General features: G+C 39.5%; 9 protein-coding genes across 9 annotated transcripts; 4 read left to right on the top strand and 5 right to left on the bottom strand.

Moving 5' to 3' along the window:
* Window positions 1–175: 175 nt before the first annotated feature.
* BATDEDRAFT_25045 (nuclear protein localization protein 4) lies at window positions 176–2518 on the bottom strand (the record flags this gene model as incomplete). The annotated part of the gene is made up of 7 exons (XM_006678934.1): window positions 176–421; window positions 516–719; window positions 848–1080; window positions 1148–1637; window positions 1720–2005; window positions 2132–2323; window positions 2406–2518. The coding sequence occupies 7 exons, from the start codon at window positions 2516–2518 to the stop codon at window positions 176–178; spliced, it is 1764 nt and encodes a 587-aa protein (XP_006678997.1).
* Window positions 2519–3260: 742 nt separating this feature from the next.
* BATDEDRAFT_88614 (uncharacterized protein) lies at window positions 3261–8032 on the bottom strand (the record flags this gene model as incomplete). Its single annotated transcript, XM_006679144.1, has 8 exons — window positions 3261–4561; window positions 4686–4943; window positions 5039–6291; window positions 6391–6664; window positions 6753–7035; window positions 7121–7213; window positions 7459–7683; window positions 7856–8032. The coding sequence occupies 8 exons, from the start codon at window positions 8030–8032 to the stop codon at window positions 3261–3263; spliced, it is 3864 nt and encodes a 1287-aa protein (XP_006679207.1).
* Window positions 8033–8932: 900 nt separating this feature from the next.
* Window positions 8933–10291, top strand: BATDEDRAFT_30056 (protein kinase RIO2; the record flags this gene model as incomplete). Its single annotated transcript, XM_006679013.1, has 5 exons — window positions 8933–8995; window positions 9133–9274; window positions 9366–9479; window positions 9557–10227; window positions 10268–10291. The coding sequence occupies 5 exons, from the start codon at window positions 8933–8935 to the stop codon at window positions 10289–10291; spliced, it is 1014 nt and encodes a 337-aa protein (XP_006679076.1).
* A 1197-nt stretch (window positions 10292–11488) lies between these two features.
* On the top strand, window positions 11489–12386 carry BATDEDRAFT_25042 (uncharacterized protein; the record flags this gene model as incomplete). The annotated part of the gene is made up of 3 exons (XM_006678933.1): window positions 11489–11517; window positions 11993–12275; window positions 12363–12386. 3 exons carry the CDS (start codon window positions 11489–11491, stop codon window positions 12384–12386), a joined length of 336 nt encoding a protein of 111 aa, XP_006678996.1.
* A 130-nt stretch (window positions 12387–12516) lies between these two features.
* Window positions 12517–14160, bottom strand: BATDEDRAFT_25041 (uncharacterized protein; the record flags this gene model as incomplete). The annotated part of the gene is made up of 5 exons (XM_006678932.1): window positions 12517–12558; window positions 12636–12706; window positions 12774–13064; window positions 13145–13677; window positions 13790–14160. 5 exons carry the CDS (start codon window positions 14158–14160, stop codon window positions 12517–12519), a joined length of 1308 nt encoding a protein of 435 aa, XP_006678995.1.
* Window positions 14161–14959: 799 nt separating this feature from the next.
* On the bottom strand, window positions 14960–16030 carry BATDEDRAFT_88943 (U4/U6-U5 snRNP complex subunit SNU23; the record flags this gene model as incomplete). Its single annotated transcript, XM_006679143.1, has 5 exons — window positions 14960–15156; window positions 15239–15346; window positions 15456–15638; window positions 15788–15911; window positions 15986–16030. 5 exons carry the CDS (start codon window positions 16028–16030, stop codon window positions 14960–14962), a joined length of 657 nt encoding a protein of 218 aa, XP_006679206.1.
* A 158-nt stretch (window positions 16031–16188) lies between these two features.
* On the top strand, window positions 16189–18645 carry BATDEDRAFT_25039 (uncharacterized protein; the record flags this gene model as incomplete). Its single annotated transcript, XM_006678931.1, has 6 exons — window positions 16189–16384; window positions 16774–16927; window positions 17049–17123; window positions 17192–17415; window positions 17502–18269; window positions 18398–18645. 6 exons carry the CDS (start codon window positions 16189–16191, stop codon window positions 18643–18645), a joined length of 1665 nt encoding a protein of 554 aa, XP_006678994.1.
* A 611-nt stretch (window positions 18646–19256) lies between these two features.
* On the bottom strand, window positions 19257–19697 carry BATDEDRAFT_5960 (uncharacterized protein; the record flags this gene model as incomplete). The annotated part of the gene is made up of 1 exon (XM_006678766.1): window positions 19257–19697. A coding segment is annotated over one exon (441 nt), but the record flags the coding sequence as incomplete, so codon positions are not given.
* A 2295-nt stretch (window positions 19698–21992) lies between these two features.
* On the top strand, window positions 21993–23767 carry BATDEDRAFT_35118 (uncharacterized protein). Its single transcript, XM_006679047.1, has one exon. It carries the CDS (start codon window positions 22034–22036, stop codon window positions 23618–23620), a length of 1587 nt encoding a protein of 528 aa, XP_006679110.1. The 5' UTR covers window positions 21993–22033; the 3' UTR covers window positions 23621–23767.
* The last annotated feature ends 75 nt before the right edge of the window (window positions 23768–23842 follow it).

Raw genomic sequence — 23842 nt, 5'->3', positions numbered from 1 at the left:
GAACATTGCCGTCAAAAGTATCCACAGCCAACACATCATCAAGCATAATACTTTGAGGTTCATATCCAATGTAAACAATATTGATGGCATTCGCCAATTGCGCTTTTTATTGGCCATTCAGTACGTTTTTTAAATCTGCCAGTTAAAATAAAAGCAGCATATTACACAAACCCTATTAATCAAGCGGAAGTCCACACATCTCACATGAATCTACACCAGCTTGATTCACAAACGTGCAGTACTGGCATGATTTGGGAGCTGCAGGGACTGCTGAAGTATTGCTCTTGCTGGCTGTCGGTGCATGTGTGGCCGTTTCTTGCAAAATCATCAATAGTGTTTGCCATGAAGATCGGCTAGACAGCTCGGATATCAAGGGTTCAGATCGTGTTCGAACACCGTCAACCAATAGATCAAAATCAGTCTAGACAATCAAAATGTCATGTGTATGAAAAAAGGTTAGACTAACTACTCGATACAATAGTTCAAATCAAAAATGCAAGCAGATAAATTTTCACCTGATCCAAAATACTAGATTCTTTGATAAATAGCAGAACATGAAAGTCGGAAAGAAGATCTAGTAAATGATTTTCTGTAAATGTCAGATGCTGTTTGAGAGCGTGCATATCCTGCGCGCTACCCATTTCCACACGATTCTCTATCGGGAATGCCTTTGTGTTTGTAAATGTCGGACTGGGAGTGGATGGGAATCCGTGTGTAACCTATATTAGTATATAAAAAGTTGATATTAAATCAACACGTTGTATTAGTGATTGCAAGGATATATAGTAGACAATTTTAAAAAGAGTGCATTATCAAATATGTCGCATGTAAAGATTAAAATACATACAGTCACCAGCAGATACTCGACTGGAAATGTTGGTTTTGCAGCATTCTTCACCATAATGTTATACTCGTTTTTAAACTTATAGAATACTTCTGGCACGTACTGCTTATCGGTTGATTCGGCGACACGCATCAACGAAGGCTCAACAGATGCTTCAATAATATTATCACGAACCATAGCCGCACACATATTTGACACTTGATACGAAAAAATATCAATGCCACCTTCACTATTGCCTAATAAATAAAACTCGGTTTAGAATAGATATTTTAAAAGTCTACACAGATTGAAAAAACAACATACCACTAATAACGCAAGTTACAAACCGACTGCCAAATGTGTGCAATGCACTGTATGGCGTAACCATAGGATGCTGTTCCTGGTTTACACCGGCAAAGACAATTTCGGCCGAGGACAAAAAATAAGAATCTGCGTGTCGCTTGCATACTACCGTGCCATTGCCAGAACCATCGTCTGTCAAATCTGTGTAGATAATACCTACACGAACAAGACCCAGTGAGGTAGCAACAGCATCCACCGTGGCAGATGTAGCATTATTCAGTATTGAATGAGAGGAAGTTACTGCTAATTGAATCGTATCATGACTGTCTTCCTGTAATGGTTCGTATATGGCTGACACGACTGCTTTTACTCCAAGCGGAACTTCGGCATAGGGTTCATACTTGCCGTAAAGAATTCCCACACGTTGCGCACCACTGGAACGCCAAAATTGCAAGAAATTATCAATAATAGCAGGAGATTCAAATTCAATGTGGTCTACCATACGAAAATTCTACAATCAAACCAAAGTCAATAACAATCAACCATTGATCGTGTACAAATAAAATAAGATAGATTCATAGAAAATCAATTACCTGGCTTTGTAGCGTAATGGCAGATGGCTGGCATTTTGTGCAAATACCAATAGGATATTGACCATGAGATTTACTAGGACAAGGATTGGCAACTTTAAAATCTAGATTATCAAGGGGAGGAACAAAATGAGAACTAGTGATGGGAGTTGTTTTGGCCTGCTCCATTAGTTGGCGCAAATACGCATGAAATGCCATGTGCTTGATCTTATTCTCTTCTAAATATTTTGCATCGTATGGTTGCAGAGGAAGGCAGTATTCACACATTCCAGAGCTTCCATGTTTGCAGCTATATATTAAAATAAGTATGTGTTGGGAGAATATCCATAAGTTGGTTAATACAGAGTTCAAGATGACTACAAAAATTTAACACTAGATAGCAAGATGCCGATAGTCTAAAAAATAAATGGCATACAATCGAGTATCCCGTTCTCGCTTGATGGTTCCTGGCTGTTTCTGCAGATATTCATCAACGGGATCTTGCTTGATCAACAGCGCTGAACTGGCCTTTGATGATTGAGTCTGGCCGTGAGTAGAAACATTAGAAGTAGAATTTTTAGATCCATCATTGTGGTAGATGATAAATAGCAAATCTCCATGTCTTGAACTTGTATTAGCAAAGTGATATGGTTCAACTGTACAACATGATAAATTGCAACATTCCATTAGAATCAAGATTTAGCGCCTACTTTAGACCAAGTTGCTCAATGGTATGGGTTGGTTGAGCTTGTACTCGTTGCTCTCCTTTGGGATCCAAAGCCAAATCGAATGTTCTAGTAGAATCCAACTTCATGGCTTGCATAATCTGATGTTCATAGTAAGGATATCACGCAAGATTTCACAGGATGTACAGGGTTGATTCAGGCAACGCAACCATAGGCATTTACAAAGTTATCAGTTGCTATTCATGACATTATAGTACACTATGCATGTATGCTTTACTAGTCAGTAAATGCCTAATCATTTAATGTACCTGCAACCAGAATGTATGTAAGTCAGTAGTAGGTTTCAGGGTTAAACGGGCCTGACCATCAGGCGATCTGATTCGAAGAAGCTACATGAATGTCAGTATATTTCAATAGCAGAAATAGCAATGCAGTCTATATACCATCAAGATTTGTAGTATTTTTAGACAACTTTGAAATCCTTGAAAGTATGCGAATCACGGTTTGATTTCACGACTAAAATGAAGAGATTTACAGGCGTATTCACGTAAAATAACATTCTTGGAAAACACTTGAAGATTCGTTATTGGAAATTGATTACTTTTTGTATTGAAACTTCAAGTTCTTTTTTGGTGTCTGAAATGACTCGATGCACGAAACCATTCCAAATAGACTAATTTCAGAAGGATTTAACAATGTAATCTTGTCTAGAATAAGATGATCGTTTGAGAATGCTGCATGTTATTGTTTAAAAGGTCTCGAATATTATCCAAATACCGCCCAACCACATGATACACATTGATGATGGTTACTAATATTCTTTCATTTTATTTTATTCATTTCATTCCTTTTGTTACCAGCCGTAAAGTATGAGGTTCACTATGAGTTTCTGTAGTAATGCGCTTTTGCCAAGTTAGTGATTGTAGCAGCATTCAATGTGCCTGTTGCTGCAACCAACCTGCTAAATGCAGACTCCCTTTTTTCAATCAGCAGCCATGGAGAGTCGGCCTCAATCACTCTCCCGTTTTCCAAAACAACTACACGATCGACTCTTGCAATGTTATTAAGTCGGTGCGATACTTGAATCACTGTAGATTCACTAAGCTTTTCAGTGACTGTTTGCTGAATGCATTCTTCCACGTCCGCCTGCACTGCTGCCGATGTTTCTTCCATTACTAGAATCTTGGGTTGTGCTAGAATTGCCTTGCAAAGACATACAAGCTGTCGATGTCCAACTGAAAGAATATTAAAGTTGTCCGTGACACTGGCATCGAGTTTATCACTTAGAGTGGATACATACTCTTTTAATCCAACAGTGTTCAGTGCCGACCAGATTTGATCGTCCGTGTATTGGCTATTTGGATCAAGATTAAATCGAAGTGACTCGGTTTGTAGCACAGGCATTCGCGGTATGACTTGAATGTTCGATCGGAGTGTCTTGAGGCCCAATTTAGATATATCATAACCATCAATCGTAATCGTACCCCTGGATGGCTCAACAAGTCGAAATAGTGCTGAAATAAGAGTAGACTTTCCTGATCCTGTGTGTCCTACTATCCCAATCTTTTCACCTGGCAAGATGGACAATGACAGGTTTTTTATCACTGGGTGGAGCGGCTGGTTATCGTAGCACACATCAAGGTTTTTGATTTGAATCGCACCAGCATGTAGCCACAGCTTGTCTTTTGGATCAGTAGGAAGCGTCGGAGGTGCTTCAGATGGCAGCTCTTCCGCATAAAAGTTTAATCTTTCGACAGAATTAAAAATGGCTTCAAAGTTTCCAAGTATGAGCAAAAGGCCGTTTGATAAATCTGCCAACCGCAATGCCGCAACAATTCCCAAACCAACAACAGTGGAAGAAACTGCTCCTGCCGCAGATAACAAAACAACAACAAAGATAATTGTCGCTGTGACCAAGGATAAGCGCAGACCAAGCCAGTACTGTGAGCTTGCAAAAAGAAACATGGCAGAGTTTCCTTTGTCCGTTCTAAATCTCTGTACTCCAAGAACAGGAAGTAGCACACCGTATGCATGCACGGTGGGAATACCATTAATGGCCTCTAGAACATGCGATACAAGGCGCGATCGTAGAATTGATCCAATTCGTTTTACTTCACGGTTGGTTTGGCGATAGTACTGGAATATTAAAAATGCAGCGGCAAAAACAAAGACAAACTCGACTAAAAATATTGTATACATGCTGGCAAATTAGTTTCATATCCTGGTAAATCAAGAGTTGATTGTTTTACAGGTGCATCAAAGTTTTGGTAATTTGACAAGGATTATTTGACAAAATAAACATACTTAGCATATAGGGTGAGGTATACAGGAGCATGATAAAGGCTGAAACAGCCGACGAAGCATACACCATAACCGCAATAAATATAGGTATCATTTCCAAATCAAATACATGAACATCGTTTGACAGTCTGTTCATGACACGACCAAGAGGTTGGTCGTCGTAGTAATGTATAGGAGCTCGCATCACACCTTCAAGAGCATGGTCGTGCGACACAGATGATATAACAAATCCTCCACGAAACAACGCACATAACGTGGAAACTGAGATTACAACAAATACGCAAGTTAGTTTTTAAAAGCCAAGATCAGATGTTGCCATCATAAATAGCAATTCTTGATAATATAATACCACTTACTTGTGAGAATAACAGAAACAACACTAAGCACGGCATACATCTTCATATAGACATCAAAAGTAACATTCCAGGCTTGATCCGTCCAAAAAACTAGCAGCAGTCTCGTAAACACTGCTGTGGCAATAAATAATACTTGCGTTGAAATTAAGATCACCAAAAACGAGTTACCAGCAGCTGAAAAGTATGACCAAACAGTGCGACGTTTAACAGGTCCAACTCGTCGATCCTCTGGCTCTTGAAGCTCGACTTCGTAATCAGTTATGGATTCCATCACAACAGTATTGGTGGTGAAAGAATCAACGTTGCTGGCATTTTCCTCGTCAAAATTTTCCGAATCTGGGTTAACTCGGTGGGTTTTCATGATATCCGGGAGATACCCATCCGGGTTCATCATCAAGTTTTTGAACGTTCCTGTCTCAACAATTCGCCCACCGTCCAAAACAACAATCATATCGAATTTTGGAAGCATGTAGAGTTTGTGTGGAGCCATTACGATCGTTTTGCCCTTCAACAAACCACATATTGTTTCTTCAAAAATTTGCTTGCTCATGTGTGTGTCCAAACCACTGCAAAGTTCGTCAAACAAATACACATCGGCGTCGTGAGCGACGGCACGAGCCAATCCAACTCTGGCACGCTGGCCAGCAGAAAGATTGACTCCCATTTCGCCAACAAGTGTACCTAATCCGTGTGGCATGGTCTCCAAGTCTCGACTCAAAAAAGAGGCAGAAATGGCAGTGGCAAGATTGGGTTTGGACTCTTCTTTGCGAAACAAAATATTTTCTTCAATCGTTCCTCGCATCAACCATGGATCTTGTGAACAGTAAGCAATTTTACCGTGGATTGTTGCACTACCGCTAGTTTTTCGCATGCTACCGATTAGTGCAGAGAAAAATGATGATCTGCCTCCACCAATTGTGCCTACAACAGCTACAAGCTTTCCTTTGGGAATGACAAGTGAAAGGGAATCCAAAAAAAACGGACTTTTTTTTGTAATGGACGGATTAGTTGAGAGTGGGAATATATCTATGAATTTTGGCGTGTTAAATTTATGGGAACTTGCAGATGTTGCATTGTATATGTGATGCTGTTTAGGCTCATCCCACATAAATGTCGCATTTTCAAGCACAATACTATTTTTAGTTGGAGAATTGTCATCAACTACATGTGTGATTCGCTCAGACGGATTTATCTCGTCTGCAGTAAGGAATGCCAGCATACGCTTATATGATACGATTGATTGCATGAGAGATCTGTGAAATGACAAGTCAAAAAAATCATGATCAATCGTAAATTTGAAATAATGGTTCACAGATTCCTAACTTTGTATAAAAAGTAAAAGTGTCACTTACGTGATCGCAACAGCGATTGATCCAATAGGAGTTTTTAGAGCCGCAAACAGGCCAAGCACTGTGAATATGTTCGAGGCAGTCAGATCGTTGTATACAGCAATAAACACCATTATAGTGATTGGAGCCACGATGTTTTGCTGAAGCGCATTGATTGAAAAGCCATACAACCCAAGAGCATTGAACACTGACAATGTATTCAACTGCTTCCTTCGCTGTTTCTTGATTGCTTCAGTGTAATATTCCTCGGTTGCTTGAATTTTGATCATTTTTCGCCCTAAAATCAAACGGATTAAAGCCAAGGTCTTGACATCTATAGTGGTATGCACGATTACAAGATTTACTGTTCAACAATGCGTGCCTACCAAAAAGGAATTCGGAAAGAATGCGCGTTCTACCATCGTCGGCCTGGAAATATAGTCTAAACTGACGCTGAACAAACGGAATGGCAGCTAATTGGCAGCACCACAAAAATAGGATTCCTGCCACAGTAACCCAGACTGCCTTATTAAGGATAAATGATAAATAATATAGCGCACACAGAATTTGTGCAATTGAAGTGATTAGTGTAGTTATATCGCCTACACAAGTTTGAAGATGAGATGCATCTGAATTTATGAGTGTGTTGACCATTCCCGCATTGAATTTCTATTTTCAAATAAGACATTTAGTATAGGTCAATGATGGAAAGCAGTTATTGAAGAGTGCAGCGACATTGGTTGAATGTTAGTACCTGCCATGACTTTGGTGTCATTCGAAATGACTTTTCAAACACTGCGCCAACGGTGATGGCTCGCACGCGAACAAACAGATTCAAGTCTACCGACTGGAATAATCAGGCCAGATGTATAATGTCAGCAAACCAATGCCAAATTTGATCCACAAATCTGCCAGTCTCGATGCATTTCAATATAAAATTCATAGGATACTTGCATAAGATGTATAAAGTAAAATTGCAGCAGCGATCTGCATCCCAAACATCAACGCAGCCATACCATACACACTATGAACTAGTACTTTTCCATTGGCAATAGCAGCGCTGGCTGTTTTGGGATTTAATAGAGTAATAACCTGGGGAATAAGTAATGGTAGCTGAATAGCAATGACTACATTAATACTCCGCATCAACAAAATGGCCACAGCGTGCGGCCAAAATGTTTTTGCAAGCGTAGCGACTAGACTGGGCTTTGGAGTTTTGGATGGATTTTCGATATGGAGTCGAAATTTCTCCCAAAACTCTTTGAGAACGGAAAGAGAAGCAACGCCAGTATCATTATCGTTTATGGTTGGCATGTCCTATTAAACAAATCATAGTGTGAGCATCTACTCATGAAAATACGAAATAAAAACTGGAAATCATTCTCGAATGCATCCGAGAAAACTTGGAGTTGCGATAAGCGTGAGGATTGCCGTCTATTTCTAGATACAGAAAGCCAGCTATTGACGTTCAAAGGCTATGCATACATACATCAATCTCAAGTCTCCTGGAGGCTCCTAGACGAAATAGTGGATCCAGCCATGTAAGAGTGATAAACTCGAACAAGTTGCGATGAACCTTTGGCGGTACTTTAGCAAGATCAATCCTATTGTTTTTGAGAACAAGCAATGGAGTCATTGGTATGGATGGCCCATAGTTTTTAGGCATTTGGCAAAGGCAGTAAGAATCCAAAATTGAAATGGCGCGAGTTAGCGACAGCTGGCTGCTCCTCTCATTGCCGATTCACAGCGCTCTACTAAATACAGCAACTTCGCGTATTTTTGCTTTCAGCAAATTTTTATTCTCAAGTCCCGTGACTCTGTATAGGGAGTTTTTTCTGTAGTGAGGCTATGCTTGACCAATAGAAATCCAGTATTCTGTCTTTTATTGACCGAATGAATCGTGTTTACGGCTTAAATAACCGTTATCAATTCTGACACATGTTGATCAACTTCATTACCGTCCGCTACAATGTAGAACCGACTCGTGATGCTTTGTATACTTGTCATTATTACCATCTCATCCATGTCACAGCTATCTGCAACCCATTGTTTCAAATTATTGGTACACTCATTTGTACTTGTACGAGATTTTCGTTTTAGTGTCGAGGCTTGTAGATTATTGCAGATGTATTCATGTAAAATGAAACATTTGTATTTATCTTGCAGCGATTGCTTTGAGATAAACAATGGCCGGATATTCGTTACGCTTGTTAGAAATTGACTTGAATAGACACTGATAAACAAAGCCCATCATATGATACAAACTATGGTTGAGCTGAAATTGTCCTTGGCATAACCATACATTGTAAATCACCAGATTCACTCGTTCCAATTCAGATATTGGGTCCAGCTGCTTGCAGCAAAACTCTGCTGTCCAGTAAACTGATCAATCATTCCACAAGACTGGTTTATTGGTCTTTATTTTACGTGAATATATAGCATTCCGTATATATGGCTCACTATTCTTGCATTGACTTATCACGTGATATAGATTTCACTTTTTTTGTCAGAATAATTGCCTAAACTTTCAATAATTTTATTTTGCAATCTCCATTATATATTCATCATGAAACTGGATGCAAAGCTACTGAGATACATGTCATCGGATGATTTCCGAGTACTCACTGCAGTAAGTCTATTTGTTTCTGCTACCAAATCCCATCAAACACTGCACGCCTGAAAACCATCCCCAAACTCGAATTGATATATTTTACTCGAGATATCAATTCAAACTAAACCACTTGAAATAACTGCTAATTAAAATAGACAGAAATGGGAACTCGAAATCATGAAGTTGTTCCTACATCACTGATTGCAAACATTGCTCAACTGAGACAAGCTGGTATCCAAAAAGTCATTTCAACACTCGCTAAAAATAATCTGATTTCCAAAGTTCAAAACATGAAATGTAATGCTATTTTAACTCGATATATACAATCTGATATATCATTTGTTTTTCTAATGCTGATATTTCATTGTAAATGTATATTTTACTCTAGATGATGGATACCGATTGACATATGGTGGATACGATTATCTTGCTCTCAAGACAATGTCAAAGCGAGGAACAGTTTATTCTGTTGGCAATCAAATTGGTGTTGGCAAGGAATCAGGTACGGTTGCTTGACTATACTGTAGTTTCATCTCCACTATGGCATCATGTAGTAATCATAATACTGCTATCCATTAGACATTTATATTGTTGCCAATGAAGAGGGAGAACAGCGAGTTTTAAAAATTCAGCGTCTAGGTCGTACATCATTTCGCACCATCAAATCCAATCGTGACTACCTTCGCCATCGCCAAACCAGTTCTTGGCTGTACATGTCTCGTCTTGCAGCAATGAAGGAATATGCCTTTATGAAAGTTTTATATGAAAATGACTTTCCGGTTCCAGAGCCTATTGATCAAAACCGCCACTGTGTCGTCATGGGTCTTATTGATGCCCATCCTTTAAGTCAGATTCGCGATCTGGAAGATCCAGGAAAGTTGTATTCGAAGCTGATGAATCTAATCGTTCGATTGGCTTGCTCAGGTCTCATCCATGGCGATTTCAACGAGTTTAATTTGCTGATTCGAAGTGATGATGAGCCCGTGTTGATTGATTTTCCTCAAATGGTTTCTACATCCCACCGCAATGCCGAAATGTACTTTAACAGGGATGTAGAGTGTATTCGTGTTTTTTTTCGACGCAGGTTCTGTTACGAGAGTCAACTATATCCCAAATTTAAGCGGGATTTACAGCGTGAGTTTTCATTAGATATTCAAGTGGCTGCATCTGGGTTTACCAAAAAGCATCAAGACGAATTGGAAGAACTTCAGATGCAAGAAGTGTTGGAAGATAGGGATGATGCGGATAATGTTGCCCCAGAAGATGAGTCTGAGTCTGATTCTGATCAAGATGACAAGATGGACGATGATTTGATTGATGAATATCAATATCCTAGCCTTGATGCAGCAATTCCTGATCATGGACTTGGCGAAGTTTTGACAGATAAGCTTGGCAACACTATTGCAGTTCATAGAATAGAGGAAAAACAGCCGAGTTTGGTCAAGGATTTGTCAGTGGTAAGTCTTTTTTTGAGAATTTAAAAACACAGCCGATTTTAACTGCCATGTATATGTATATAGGAATCAATTAATTTGAATGAGGATTTTACTGATTCTTTAAAATCTAAGCCAGAATTACCAGTTCAAGTGAGTATTCAGCCTATACAACCACTAGAAATAGCACCAGTTTCAATTGAAGAGCACAAGGAAGACACAATGGCACCGATTGAAGCAATAAACAACAAACAGCATCGACCTCATCGGGACATTAAACCAAGGCTACAGAAAGACCTGGACACGGCATCGATAGCAGGATCTGATGCAACACGATCGCGAATGAGTTCCGAGGAAATCCGAAAAAAAGTAGCACAGTCACTCAGGGTTAAAAAGAATGTGGCAGGTAGTAAAGGAAGAAATCAGGCCAAGACAGAAAGTGGAAGAAATGCAGCAGAGGCCATCAAGGGGTCGAATGGATGGTGAAGATACAATTGTAACAATAAAATGGGTTTTTAGAGTATCGAGTCAATCTACAGCCATATTCACGTAAAGTGAAACGCTAAATGTGTCAAAGTATATAATAAACAGTCTACTGGATAGCATTGTTTTCAATTGCTTAGTTGATTGGTGTCATGGCAATCAGTATAAAAACAGTTGATGCAATCTTGAACTAGAACGCGAGCGTATGAGTTGGAACAGCGGTTCAAGAATGTCAAACCAATTGAACTCAATATCGAATGATCGTAGTGAATAGTTGTACAAAGTAAAGAGTTTCAGTCCCAAACTATAATTTATATTATACAATAACAGTCAGTTTCTAACAGGAAATGCAAATTCAACTGTTGAACAATTCAATGTTTCATTTTACGTGAACACGACTGTAAGTTTAAAAATTGTCAAAGTTTTCCTTACTTGCACACCACTCATCTTGATTTAACAAATGACTGAAAGGTGACCTATTGCTGCTAGCATTGCTCCTATTACTAATACTTGTATATACTATACTGTCATACTGTCATTGACATTTGTTAGAGCACTCGCTGCAAAGCAACCATCTTGAAAGTCATTTACCAATATGACACTTGATTCAAAATCTACTAGCAGGTTGGATGTGGATTGACTAGTTCAAACTATGCAAACCATCCATCTATAGGTCTATGCATGCATCCATCTATAAAACTATGCATGCATCCATCCATGGGACTATGCATGCATCCTCTTTATGCATGCATCAACTTACTGGAATGGTTTATGCAGTCTTGGATTGCCTGAAATTAGTCCACCAGTACAATTGCATTTTCGAGTATCAACAGCAGTCTACTCAACTTGAACATCAAATGATGACTATTCAAATCTAGTCTGCTGAAATACTCGAGATGATCCAGCTAGATATTTGCTCATTAGGTTCATAAGAATCAGCAGAATTCGAAGCTGGATCATGTTGTGGATGTAGCAGCCATAGTCATGACTGCTCTGGCTTTTGATTGAACAAGAGTGTTGCGATTGTCTTGATCCATTCATACTACACTCAATATTTCCCAATTCAACTATATTTACATTGATTTGTATATTTTGTTAGACTCTACGCCAAGGGCCGTGTTCTCGGTTTCCGTCGCTCTCAGCGCAACACCAAGGAGCATACTTCTCTCCTTCAAATCGAAGGTGTCCAGGCCACAAAGGACACTGATTTCTACCTTGGCAAACGTGTTGCATATGTTTACCGTGCCAAGCGTGCTATTGATGGCAACAAGATGCGCACTATTTGGGGTCGCATTACAAGGAGCCATGGTAACTCTGGTGTTGTCCGTGCAAAGTTTGCCTCCAATCTGCCCCCCGAGAGCTTTGGATCTGCTATCCGTGTGGTGAGTTTGTCTAATGGCTTTTATACTTGATGGCTATCATTCCTGACTAATTTTTCTTGCATGTTGATTGGTACTACTTTGTTTTAGATGTTGTTCCCTTCCCGTGTCTAAGTTGATTTGGAATAACACAAAGTAAATCTGAGCTTGAAATTTTAATTATCTGTATTGGGTGTTGAGTAAATCTCGGTGTATATCAAGTAATGCAGGCAATGGCTGTTTATTGATCAGTCTTTTGAATACGTTAAGCTTCATCAGCATTTTTTCCTCGTAGTTTGTTGGCAACCTGAATAATAGAACAGGATTATCAACAGTTAGTTTACGTACTTGAGGTCGTGTTCATGACAAGTAAATAGTAGTTACCAGTTCTTTGAATGTGCCAATAATCTCTGCCTCTTTCTTCATATTTGCTTCTTGGGAGAACATGAGCAAAGCTTAAACATAACAGTATAATCTTGGTTAGAATTCATCTCAATACTCACCAAGCCAATCAAGCCATACCTTTTTTTTCTTCTGCGCTAATAACCTGATTTTCCTTTCGGATACGAACTGCATTCATTCGCTGATGTCTTGAGCCGGACATGACAAATCCAGCATCCTCGTAGTTTACAATTTCTTCTGAAGTGAGGCCAATTTCACCACGACGAGGAATACGCTTTCCTGATTGCAAGAAAGCTGCCATGGCAGAACCTTCTCCAGCAAGCAAAGCACCGCCGTAGTCGTGCTCAGTTAGATGCTTATCGGTAACAGATAAGGGCATGGGACCCACTGGTGCATCGTCCGTGTGTTGCACTAGATCATATAAATCATTTAATGATAACGCACATTCAAAATCAAGATACCAGATAAATCCATCAACTTTAAATATTTACCTTCTTTTTCACGCCAATAGTCTTGGATAGTAGACCTGTCATGTTCGTCTATTTCAGAATCACTACCATCAGCTTTGGAAACTTTTGTTTTAGTAGATGGCTTGGCTACACCATTGTCAGATCCTTTAGCATCACGTTGTCGCTTGTCAGAATCCGACCGAGCTGGACTAGTCCTGGACTCATTGCTTTCAGAATCAGACTGACTGTTGCTCCTAATACTACTATCATCAGAATCCCGTGCAGATCTACTTTTTTTACTTTCTTTACGATGGCTGGACTTGCTTCTAGACTTTTTGCTTTTTGATTTCTTTGATTTGTGTGATCGGCTGGACCTTTCTCGCTTTTTTTGGCCTCGTCTTTTATTCCTATGATCATCACTAGTATCAGATTCAGACGCACTGTCAGTTTCAGTATCGTGCTTTGATCGCTTCCGTGATTTGAGTCTGTGGACGGGTGAAGCATCACGTAGCGGAACAACATCGGGGGATCTGGCCCATACTGTCACATCACTAGCCTCTCTTTGCCTTTTCCGCCTATACACATTCACAAATCAATGCCATGTTTAATAAATCAATGCCAACAATCAAGCCAGAATAGTTTCTGATGGATATATCAATCACATCTCAATGATTTAAATACACTTACAATTCAAAGTATTCAGCACTCTGTTGACTCTGATTGGGTCTATTATAGTCTTTGCGGCCATTATCTCGATATCCATCATTATTCTGAGGGGAATGGTGATGGTTTGGATGAGAATCACGACGATCTCTAGATCGGTCGGAATCTCTATGGTATTGATGACTGTTGCCATCATTATTGTTTCGGTTGTTGGTATATCTTTTTCCACCATCATCTCTTGATTGTGAAGACAACATCCGCTCTCGCTCTGGGTTCATGAACCCTTTTGGGGGTTGTGAAGAACGAGAAGGCGGCGATGGATTGCGATACGACTCTCGGTTGGCTGACCTGTCTCTACCTCTATAAGGAGATACAGATCTAGGTGATGGACTCATAATGAATATATTCCGGTTCTGTTGTATTTGCAAAGAGCAACCTAATGTCAACAAGCGTCTTGTCAAGCAAATGAAACAGGTTGTAAGTAAGCAGTAACTGAATACCCATCAACTCAATCTTAAAAATGCAAGGCATGGTTCAAAGTAGTTGTATTAGACAGTAGTGGTAAGGAATACCTTGATGGCTATATGAGTTGGTGCTATCTTGATTCTGTAATATTACTGTCGTGTTTGCGTAAAATGGAATACTTTTCTGTATTCATTTTGCAACGATTTTCACTATTTTGCTTGGAATTGTTCAACAGTTGAATTTGCATTTCCTGTTAGAAACTGACTGTTATTGTATAATATAAATTATAGTTTGGGACTGAAACTCTTTACTTTGTACAACTATTCACTACGATCATTCGATATTGAGTTCAATTGGTTTGACATTCTTGAACTGCTGCTCCAACTCATACGCTCGCGTTCTAGTTCAAGATTGCATCAACTGTTTTTATGCTGATTGCCATGACACCAATCAACTAAGCAATTGAAAACAATGCTATCCAGTAGACTGTTTATTATATACTTTGACAACATTTAGCGTTTCACTTTACGTGAATATGGCTGTAAAAATGCAAAGCTGTTGACCAAATCTATTCGAACCAGTTCATGTCAATAGTTTTTGCGCCAATATTCTTGCAATTGACAGGCGTTTAAACAATAGTGAGATTCAGGCTGATCACTGCATCATTCATACACACAAATCGGTACTTGACGAATGGCATCGTTTGGAATATGAATGAAACTACACTTGTTATTTTTTACCACCGGGCTTTGTACTGCCAAATCCACCAAATCCCATCATAGCAGCCATATCACCATCTACATTGGCATTCTCTTCTGCGAGTTTAGCCTTTTTGTTGTCCTCTTTTAACCTTTTTTTGTTTTCCCTTTTTTCTATGCGATCATGCTCCTCTTTCTGCTGTCGTTTTAATCTTTCGGCTTTAAAATCTAAAAAATGCAGATTCAAGTCATCAGTATCTGCTCAACCCAGTCATTCAAGGATCTATATAAATGCACTCATCAATGGTACCTCTAGTAGTAGTATTTTCCTTGGCTAATTTATGAAAAAGAAGTCGTGCCTTGACTTGTTCTACTGTGGATCGCTCTGTTCGCATGATATGACCTTTGGCTTGTAAATCTATATACACGAGTTGAATAATCAACGTGTAGTAATTAGAATCAATGTCAGTATTTATCAAACATTGACAAAAGCAAAGGGTTAAAAAGTCGATACTTGCGTTGGATACTGTTGATGTGGTCCAAAAATCCCATGTTATCCTTGTATGTTCGGTCGCATACATCACAATGAAATCCAGGCTGCGATCCATCAGATGTTTGAACAATGGTCGTCTTTCCTACTGCACTTGTAAAGCCTAAATCAGCGTTTCTTGCCGATATAAGTTGTGGTCCAGCAGACCCTAGTTCATCAGCTAGGTTACAAACCAGTCATTTGTTTTAGATATCCAATTGATTTAGTATTATGCGTCATTTATATGTATGAGATCTGAATATTGAATGTCAAACATCAAGGATTGAATAGGGTTTAAAAATACGGTCTGAGTTTAGAACTGTCACATACACTGAGCAGATTGGTCTTGAGCCTTTTGCTGTTTTTGAGTTGGGAGCTGCCCAGCCATACGCAGTACGGCTCTTTTCTCATAGGCAGCTTTATCCCAGGTTCGAGAGAAACTGCTGGTATCGCCCTATACAAACACAGGAGTTGGCAATCATACGTGCATGCAGATTCAAATAAAATTATTCATGTTTTAAAACATACTCCAACAGCAGATCCTTCATATACTCCTTTGCTTCTGTCACCCATTCAGAGTAAACATTCACTGCAATTTGATTCAATTTATCAATATTCTCCTGAGGGCATTTTCACACATTGAAAAGAAATTTTCAATTTTTCGTCAATTCAACTAAAGCAATCCAGCAACTGGTTTCAAATATTCGACAATCTCGAGACTGCTACTACAAATGCCCTCCATCATGACTAGTTCTTCATCTAATTCCGTTAAATCAAGTGGCTCGTCTGGATTTGGAAAACTTCTTGCACACTCTGACAAACGCATTCGTGATAAAGCTGTCAAATCTCTGCAAGAATACTTGATTGCAAATGCTTCATCATTGTCTGATTTGGATATGCTCAAACTATGGAAAGGACTTTACTGCTGTAGGTGATTTCACTGGCATGGTTTTCACTACTTATAACCATGCAATACTGCCATATACCTTCAGTCTTGCTGGAAATCGGTTTAAACTGTCATTGTAACAATGAGCGTTCTTTGCGTGTTTCGATTTATGCAATCCATTGTAATGACTGAGATGCTTGGTCTGTTTTTGAAAGATGGTTTATTCAACAGTATTCTTTTTTGAATGTAATCTGTTATTTGGTTCACTTGTCTTGGTTTTCTCATTTCAATCGCTAAAACATCAGCCATTATCGATCCTGATTGTACATTTCACTACCGTTTATCACGTTTTTTATTTCGCCGTTTATACCCTGTTGGCTGATTCTCAAACTCTTGTATTTCTCAATTTAAATCGGTATATACAAACTAGGTTTCTGGATGTCTGATAAGCCACTTGTTCAGCAATCTCTTGCGCAGGATTTAGCACAGGCTGCTACAAAACTACCTATCAGCGAAGGGCTCCGATACATTTGTTGTTTCTGGAAAATTCTGATCAAGGAGTGGTATAATATTGACCGACTTCGGTATGTTGTCAAATATATTGATCGGTTCAGCCTTTTGGTTCTTGATGAATAATACCGATTTTTTTGATAGGCTTGACAAGTTTTATTTCCTATGCCGACAGTTCCATTTTTGGACTTTTAGACTGATTATTGATCATGAATGGGACAAGGATATTATCGACAAGGTTATGATTATTCTAGAGCAAGGGCCACTAAGGTAACCATGGCCGCTTTTATTTCTTTATTATAAATGGCTAATTGAATCTGATATTTTGTGGAATCCAGTATCAATGTGGCTTCTGTGCCAAATAGTTTGCAATACCATACGAGCAAAGCTTTCTTTGAAGAGCTTATCAAGGCAATCAAGTCAGTAGATAACGACATGCAGCTTCCACTTGATGCATTTGAACGTCTGATTGCACCGTGCTTTGGTGTGTTGGAGCGATCATATAATCAAGTTTACTTTAAACATGTTATTGATGATATTTTCTCTCTCTGGCTCTTTAAAGGTAATTTTGACTTGGTGCTATGAATGTGCAATAGCCAAGACTGTATGTTTTGCTTGCTCAATATATAAAATGTGTTTTATTGTTAGACACCAATGCTGATGAAGACAAGTCAGCAGATGACATGACATCTTCAACAGCTATGATGGTTCAATCATGCATTTCACCCAAACAGTTGCTTGAGCGACTTGGTCTTTTGGCCAAATCAGACAATATTCTTAAAAACAACAAAAAGGAACTCCACGCTTTCAACAAAACACTGGCCAAGCTAATTGGTGTAGAATACACCGATCCAACTTTTTCAATCGGTATGAAGGCAGCTCCAATTCCTACTGCGCGCAAAAATGATGAAAGTGGCAAAAATATGAATTCCAAATCCAAGAAGCAAAAGGTTACTATGGTGGTTATGGATGAGGCTGTTGAAGCGTGTGCTGACATTGCATTGTGGAATGTCGATGAAGTTGAACGTGAATCTACTAATACTGATTGCGATACGGTCGTCACGACTGATGACAAGGATGATGTATCTAAAACGATGCCAGTTCAAGAAATGGATAGTACTGAGACTGTAAGTAGCACATCATCAAAAAAGCGTAAGCGTAAAAGCAAAAGTGTGGCTAGATTAAATGCCACTGAAAAATCTGATTCCGATGCTGCTCCAGATTGCGAAAATGATGCTGCTAAAGAGTCAAATGAGGTGTTTGAGGATAGCGTGGCTGAGGATGTCGAGTCGTTTGCCATTGCTGAATCTGTTGATTGTGATGACAATGAATTAATCAGTGATGCTTTGGATGCATCTCAACACAAATCACCTGATCGCAAGTCTGTCAGCTGGGGCCAGAAACTGCGTGTGAAAAGTAGGTTATATTTTTACGAGCATACTGTATTTGGAATCGTGTACAATTGTAGTGTATCAACACTCGAACAAAAAGTAGTCAAAATAGTACTAATGGTTTTAACATCAATGTTTATTGGTTTTTGCTAGCTTTTTTCAAGCTTAAACCTATTTGTGCACTGTCAGAAGTCAAAACTCCTGTTCATCCTCCAGCGCCAAAATCTGCCTTGAGAGAGTCGCCTGCTGTTTTTCCACCACCACCAGAGTTTGATGGTGTAGATATGGATTTTTTTGAATCTACTCCAACAGAAATGCTCGATTTTGTCACTGCATCGGCTAGAAGACCCAATTCAAAACGAAACAAGAAGAATAAAAAGGGCAAGCAAATGCGCAAGTAGATAAAAGACTGCTACGAGTCTACTATTTTTGACACAGGGTGTTGGTGTGCAATTTTTGATGGATATATGTGCTTATACAACTGCCCATTCACATGAAATAAAATACAAAACGGATATTTTCTAATGGTTTTAATTACAACCAGCTCAAGTTGGAATATTAGTGGTCGATCCAGTCAGTCAATTGTATTCTGCCTGATCGTCAAACTTGCGACGCTTGGGACAACTATTCGCGTAATGGCCAGTCTCGCTGCACTTGAAGCATGTCACTTGATCAAGCGTTCTGAATGCACGCTGACCATCGCCGTATGGAGCATCTGCCCCATCACGATTAAAATGGTTGCGATGATCGTTTCGCTGATGGTCTCGATTAGTATTATTATTTTCAAAGCGACTGCTATCAATTCCATCTGATCCAAATTTGGGAGTGACATTTTTGTACGAAGACATGCGAGGTGCTCCTGCAGTACCAGGTTGTGGACCATCTTCGGCCAATAAAACAGGCAACTCATGCTTGGCGCTAAGGAAAGACGGACATGAATTAGTATATAAAAGAACACGACACACCTCTAGATTCAAACTATGCAATACATCAAGCTGCAACTCAACTGTCCAAACTGGCACGACTCTCCATTAGGACAAAAACCAGTCAAGTAATTCTGGCAGGCGGCCTTTCTTGTGTGTTTATGTCGACATTCTGCTCCATGCTTACAAAACCCACGAGCATACCACGGACACTCACGGATCTTACTATCTGGATCAATATGCAAGTATTGGCATTCAGGATTGGTGCACTCTCCCAACTTGGCAAAGAACCAGCACTCGGGCATACGCTTCATGTTGTATTCATGAAGGAATTCACACACTTCTCCTTTTTTGCAAAGACCTCGCAGCCAGTGTTTGCAGACTACAGCTCGCATTTTTTGTGGATGCTGAAAAGGACATGATGAGCCTTGTCTGCATGCTCCACGAATAAAGTGAGTGCATATGGGTTTGATTGGAGGCTTGACCAAGAGAATGCCAAGGGTTTGAGTAATATAAGGCTCAAAGTTGAACTGGATGGATGGGTCAACAGACAGGATGGATTCAATGGCATAAACGTGTTTGGATTGCTGTGGTTGCTGAGTGGATGTTGATCCCTGATTATGAGTGGCAGCACTCACTGCTGGAGACATGGTTTGGGTTTTAAGATAATTAAGATAATACTTTATTGATGGTTAGTTTGTAGTTGAATACAGAACACCATGTGAACGTCTGCGATCACACTAGAAACTTGGCATCTATCCACTCCAAAGACTCGTGTCGCCAGTCTGAAGCTATTTACTAAATATTAAACGGATATATGGTTTGGGTTGAGCCATGAAAACCAAGAGCGCAGTATACGTTTATAGTTTTGAAAAATAAAATTCCATGGAATATGCCATCAGAATTGGAACAAGATGATGAGCAAATGTCAACCGCACAACGTATGGCTAGATTAGATGTGGAGATGATTCAAACTATAGTTTGTGTGTATCATATGATGAACGTTGATCAAGCAAACTGTAAATGCTTTGATGTTTCAGAATTTTCTAAACATTCAACATGTATGAATGCTCACTTGATTCTAGACAACATACCGCTTTACAAGGCCACAACTTCAATAATATGAAACTGCACCTCGTGGCATTACTGTTAAACGGTTGACAGCCATGTTCATTCTTGATCCCTGCTCAAAACTCGGTAAAAATAGTCTTGACGGTGTGCGATGCCAAACACGAAGAGTTGATGATGTTTACTGAAGAGGCGGTGCGCCAATGTGTATTGATAAGGCATGAAAATATTTAATCCTTGTTTATTTCAAACAATAGAAATCATCAATGCAAGATACGGAAAAGTATTATTTGTAAGCACGGCTGCGATTAAATAGCATAATTTAAGATCAATTTGCACACCATGTACAGAAATGGCAAATCGCAAACAATCTATTGTTTGGTATAGTATATATGCAAATATTCTAACGAGGTCCGAATATTTTTGCATTCTTTTATTGCGATCGTTGTGTTCTTCAATATAGAACAACGCCCATTAATTAGCTGATTTACAAGAAATAAAGTGGCGCTGGCTTTTTGATCAAGAGTTACCATAATGACATTTTCAGGAATCGAAATAAAGGGCCCTTGATACGCTGTATAATTGGGTCGCCAGCGGCATGATAATGAAGCTGAGAGATTAATTATACAGGACACTATTTTCAAGAGGACCTGCGGCATGTAATGCTCCCTTGTCCCTGCAAGTTCAGTATTGGTGTCCAGTATTGTTTACAGCTGGCAACATTAATTATACAAGCCTTGATGGCATAAATATATAGGGCTATTTTAATGGCAATGAAATAGAATTGCATTGCTGCCGCCAAAACGCTTGCCAGGGCCGGAGTTTGGTCCTGAATTCGCCTAAACAAACATGAATTCGCTGGTACAGGTTACAACGCCAATGTATTTTTGCATAGTGCAGTTGAAATGGCAGATACGCTCGAATTCTAAAACACATTTAGGCAAAGCAATTTCAACCATAGCCAGCGAATTTCCAAGCAGGTTAAAATAAACTCGTGCTGGAAAGCATGCGTTAAACGACAGCCTTATTGCTTATTCTCAGCCTATGCATTGTGATACATGGATAAAATTGCATGTTGTTTTAAAACCATTCAAAATAAATACCTGATTCCAATACATCGGCCCCATACCATTTTAAATTTAGGTGAAGTGCCAATACACATGGCCGACGTGCCAGCCATAGCACTCCATATTTGGGTTTCAAGCACCAATATTAATTTCATCCCTTGATTTGAGTTTCCTTTTGAAAAAAACGAAATAAACCCTGCGGAGTAACCCTATCCGTTTGACTGACACAGCTGCTTAATAGAAAATCACAAACATCAAACATGAAAAAAATGAGGTCACTGCTTTTAAATGGCTGATATGCAATTATAGTGCACATTCACCTATTTGTATACAATATAGGTTCAAAGCAAATTCTCAACATTGGCATGATATAATCTGTACTGGGTATTGTAATCATGTCGAGTTGTTTTAGTAGTTGTATGCATAGCCACCCATTTTCAGAATATTTAGGCAAATACATACAAGCAAATATGAGTTTTAGTAACGTCACAGCGATGTCCTAATTCCATTTAAGCTTGTAGTATAAATGATATTGCAAACAAAGCATGTGAAGCATTTCTTAAATTTATTTTAATCAGACGACTTGTGTTGTCTGGATTGCTGTGCTTTTATTAGCGCAAGGTTTCTCAATTCCCAACCTATATAAACACTCTTTATTTTCCAGCGATTCCCCACCTTTGAGTGCTTGATAATTGTAATTCCATTTCATATACATTTTCCTATTATTCACAATGAGCCATTTCTTCAAGCGCATAGCTGCGCGCAAGCCTTTAGATGCAGTTCAGGCTGAACTTCATGCATCCGAGTACAAACGTGCGCTGACTGCGTTTGATCTGACTATGTTGGGTGTCGGCGGTATTATCGGTGCTGGTATTTTTGTATTGACTGGTAAAGCTGCTAGAGAGAATGCCGGTCCTGGTATTATTATCTCGTTTATAATCTCTGGTATTGTGTGCTCTCTGGCATGTTTATGTTATGCCGAGCTTGGATCAACGCTGCCAGTATCTGGTTCCGCATACTCGTTTACTTACGCCGCACTAGGCGAAGTACTGGCTTGGATTGTTGGATGGGATCTTATGTTGGAGTACCTTGTTGGTGCTGCTACCGTTGCTGTGGGTTGGGGTGTTTACCTTGATATTTTCATTGCCGGTCTTGTGGGAAAACAACGCATTTTTGATCCCCGCTACTCGAACGCACCATTTGTCTGGCATGAGGAGAACCATACTCCAGGAAAGGCTGCCGGATTCTACATGAACCATCTTACTTGTCTTGACGGGTCCGATTGTATACCTTACTTTAATATCCCTGCGTTTGCCATTGTCATTGCTCTTACTATTATGCTCTGCTATGGTGTCCGCGAAAGTACTCGGGTCAACAATATTCTTGTGTCTGTCAAGATGATTGTCTGCGCTGTGTTTGTTTTTGCTGGAATCAAGTTTATCAACCCAGCCAACTATGTTCCATTTGTTCCTCCAGAGCAAGGTCATGGTCGCTATGGTGTCAGTGGTATTTTCCAAGGATCTGTCGCTGTATTCTTTGCGTATATTGGATTTGATGCTGTTACAACCACTGCACAAGAAGCTGCCAACCCACAACGCGATTTGCCCATTGGTATTATCGGATCTCTTGCTATTTGCACCGTTTTCTATGTTGCAGTGTCAGCAGTTCTTACCGGTATGGTAAACTACAGTACAATTGATCTGAGTGCACCCGTTGGTCAGGCTCTTATTGATGTTGGCATGCCTGTGCTTGCTGTTATTGTTTCGTTTGGTGTCATTTGCGGTCTTACTTCAGTCATGCTGGTTCTTATGATTGGTCAGCCTCGTATTCTGTATGCAATTTCCCTTGATGGTCTTTTGCCAGCCATCTTTTCCAGAATGAGCAAATCTAATGGCACTCCTTACTTTGCCACTATTGTATCTGGTGCATTCTGTGCGCTTTTAGCTGGTCTGCTTCCAGTAGATCTTCTCGGTAATCTCACATCTGTAGGCACACTTTCTGCCTTTTTCCTTGTTTCTGTGTCGACACTGGTTTTGCGTATCACCGAGCCAGATCTTCCCCGCAAATTTGAGATTCCTGGTGGATTCTGGTTTGGAGGCATTTTCATTCCCTTCCTATCGGCCTTTTTCTCAATTGCACTTTTCTCACAAGCAGCTGTATCGTCAATTTCGCGAGTATTCATTTGGATGGCAGTTGGCTTATTAGTATACCTATGTTATGGATACAGAAGTTCGAAACTTGGTAAACAAATTTCTGGAAAAATGTCCCACACTAAACCTGTCGAGGTGGATTCTTTTTCGGAGAATACCAAGGTATGAGCAAGCCATTTCAGTAATTTTTTACACTGTTGCCACTTTCTGCATGATCCATTATCATTACAGCCGTATTCATGTAAAATGGAACACTGTATTTTTATCTTGCAGTGATTTTTGCTTCAAAATAAAAAATATTTAAACATTTGCTATACTCCTCATGACTTGAGTGCTCGTTTAATCAACACAGCATCTGTTCACAATGCAGTCAAACCAATTTATACAGAA

This window comes from Batrachochytrium dendrobatidis, assembly GCF_000203795.2.
Source record: "Batrachochytrium dendrobatidis JAM81 unplaced genomic scaffold BATDEscaffold_6, whole genome shotgun sequence".
In the NCBI taxonomy this organism is placed as follows: Eukaryota; Fungi; Chytridiomycota; class Chytridiomycetes; order Rhizophydiales; genus Batrachochytrium; species Batrachochytrium dendrobatidis.
Note: the sequence above shows the minus strand (reverse complement) of the source record. Positions and strands in the feature narration are given on the sequence as shown.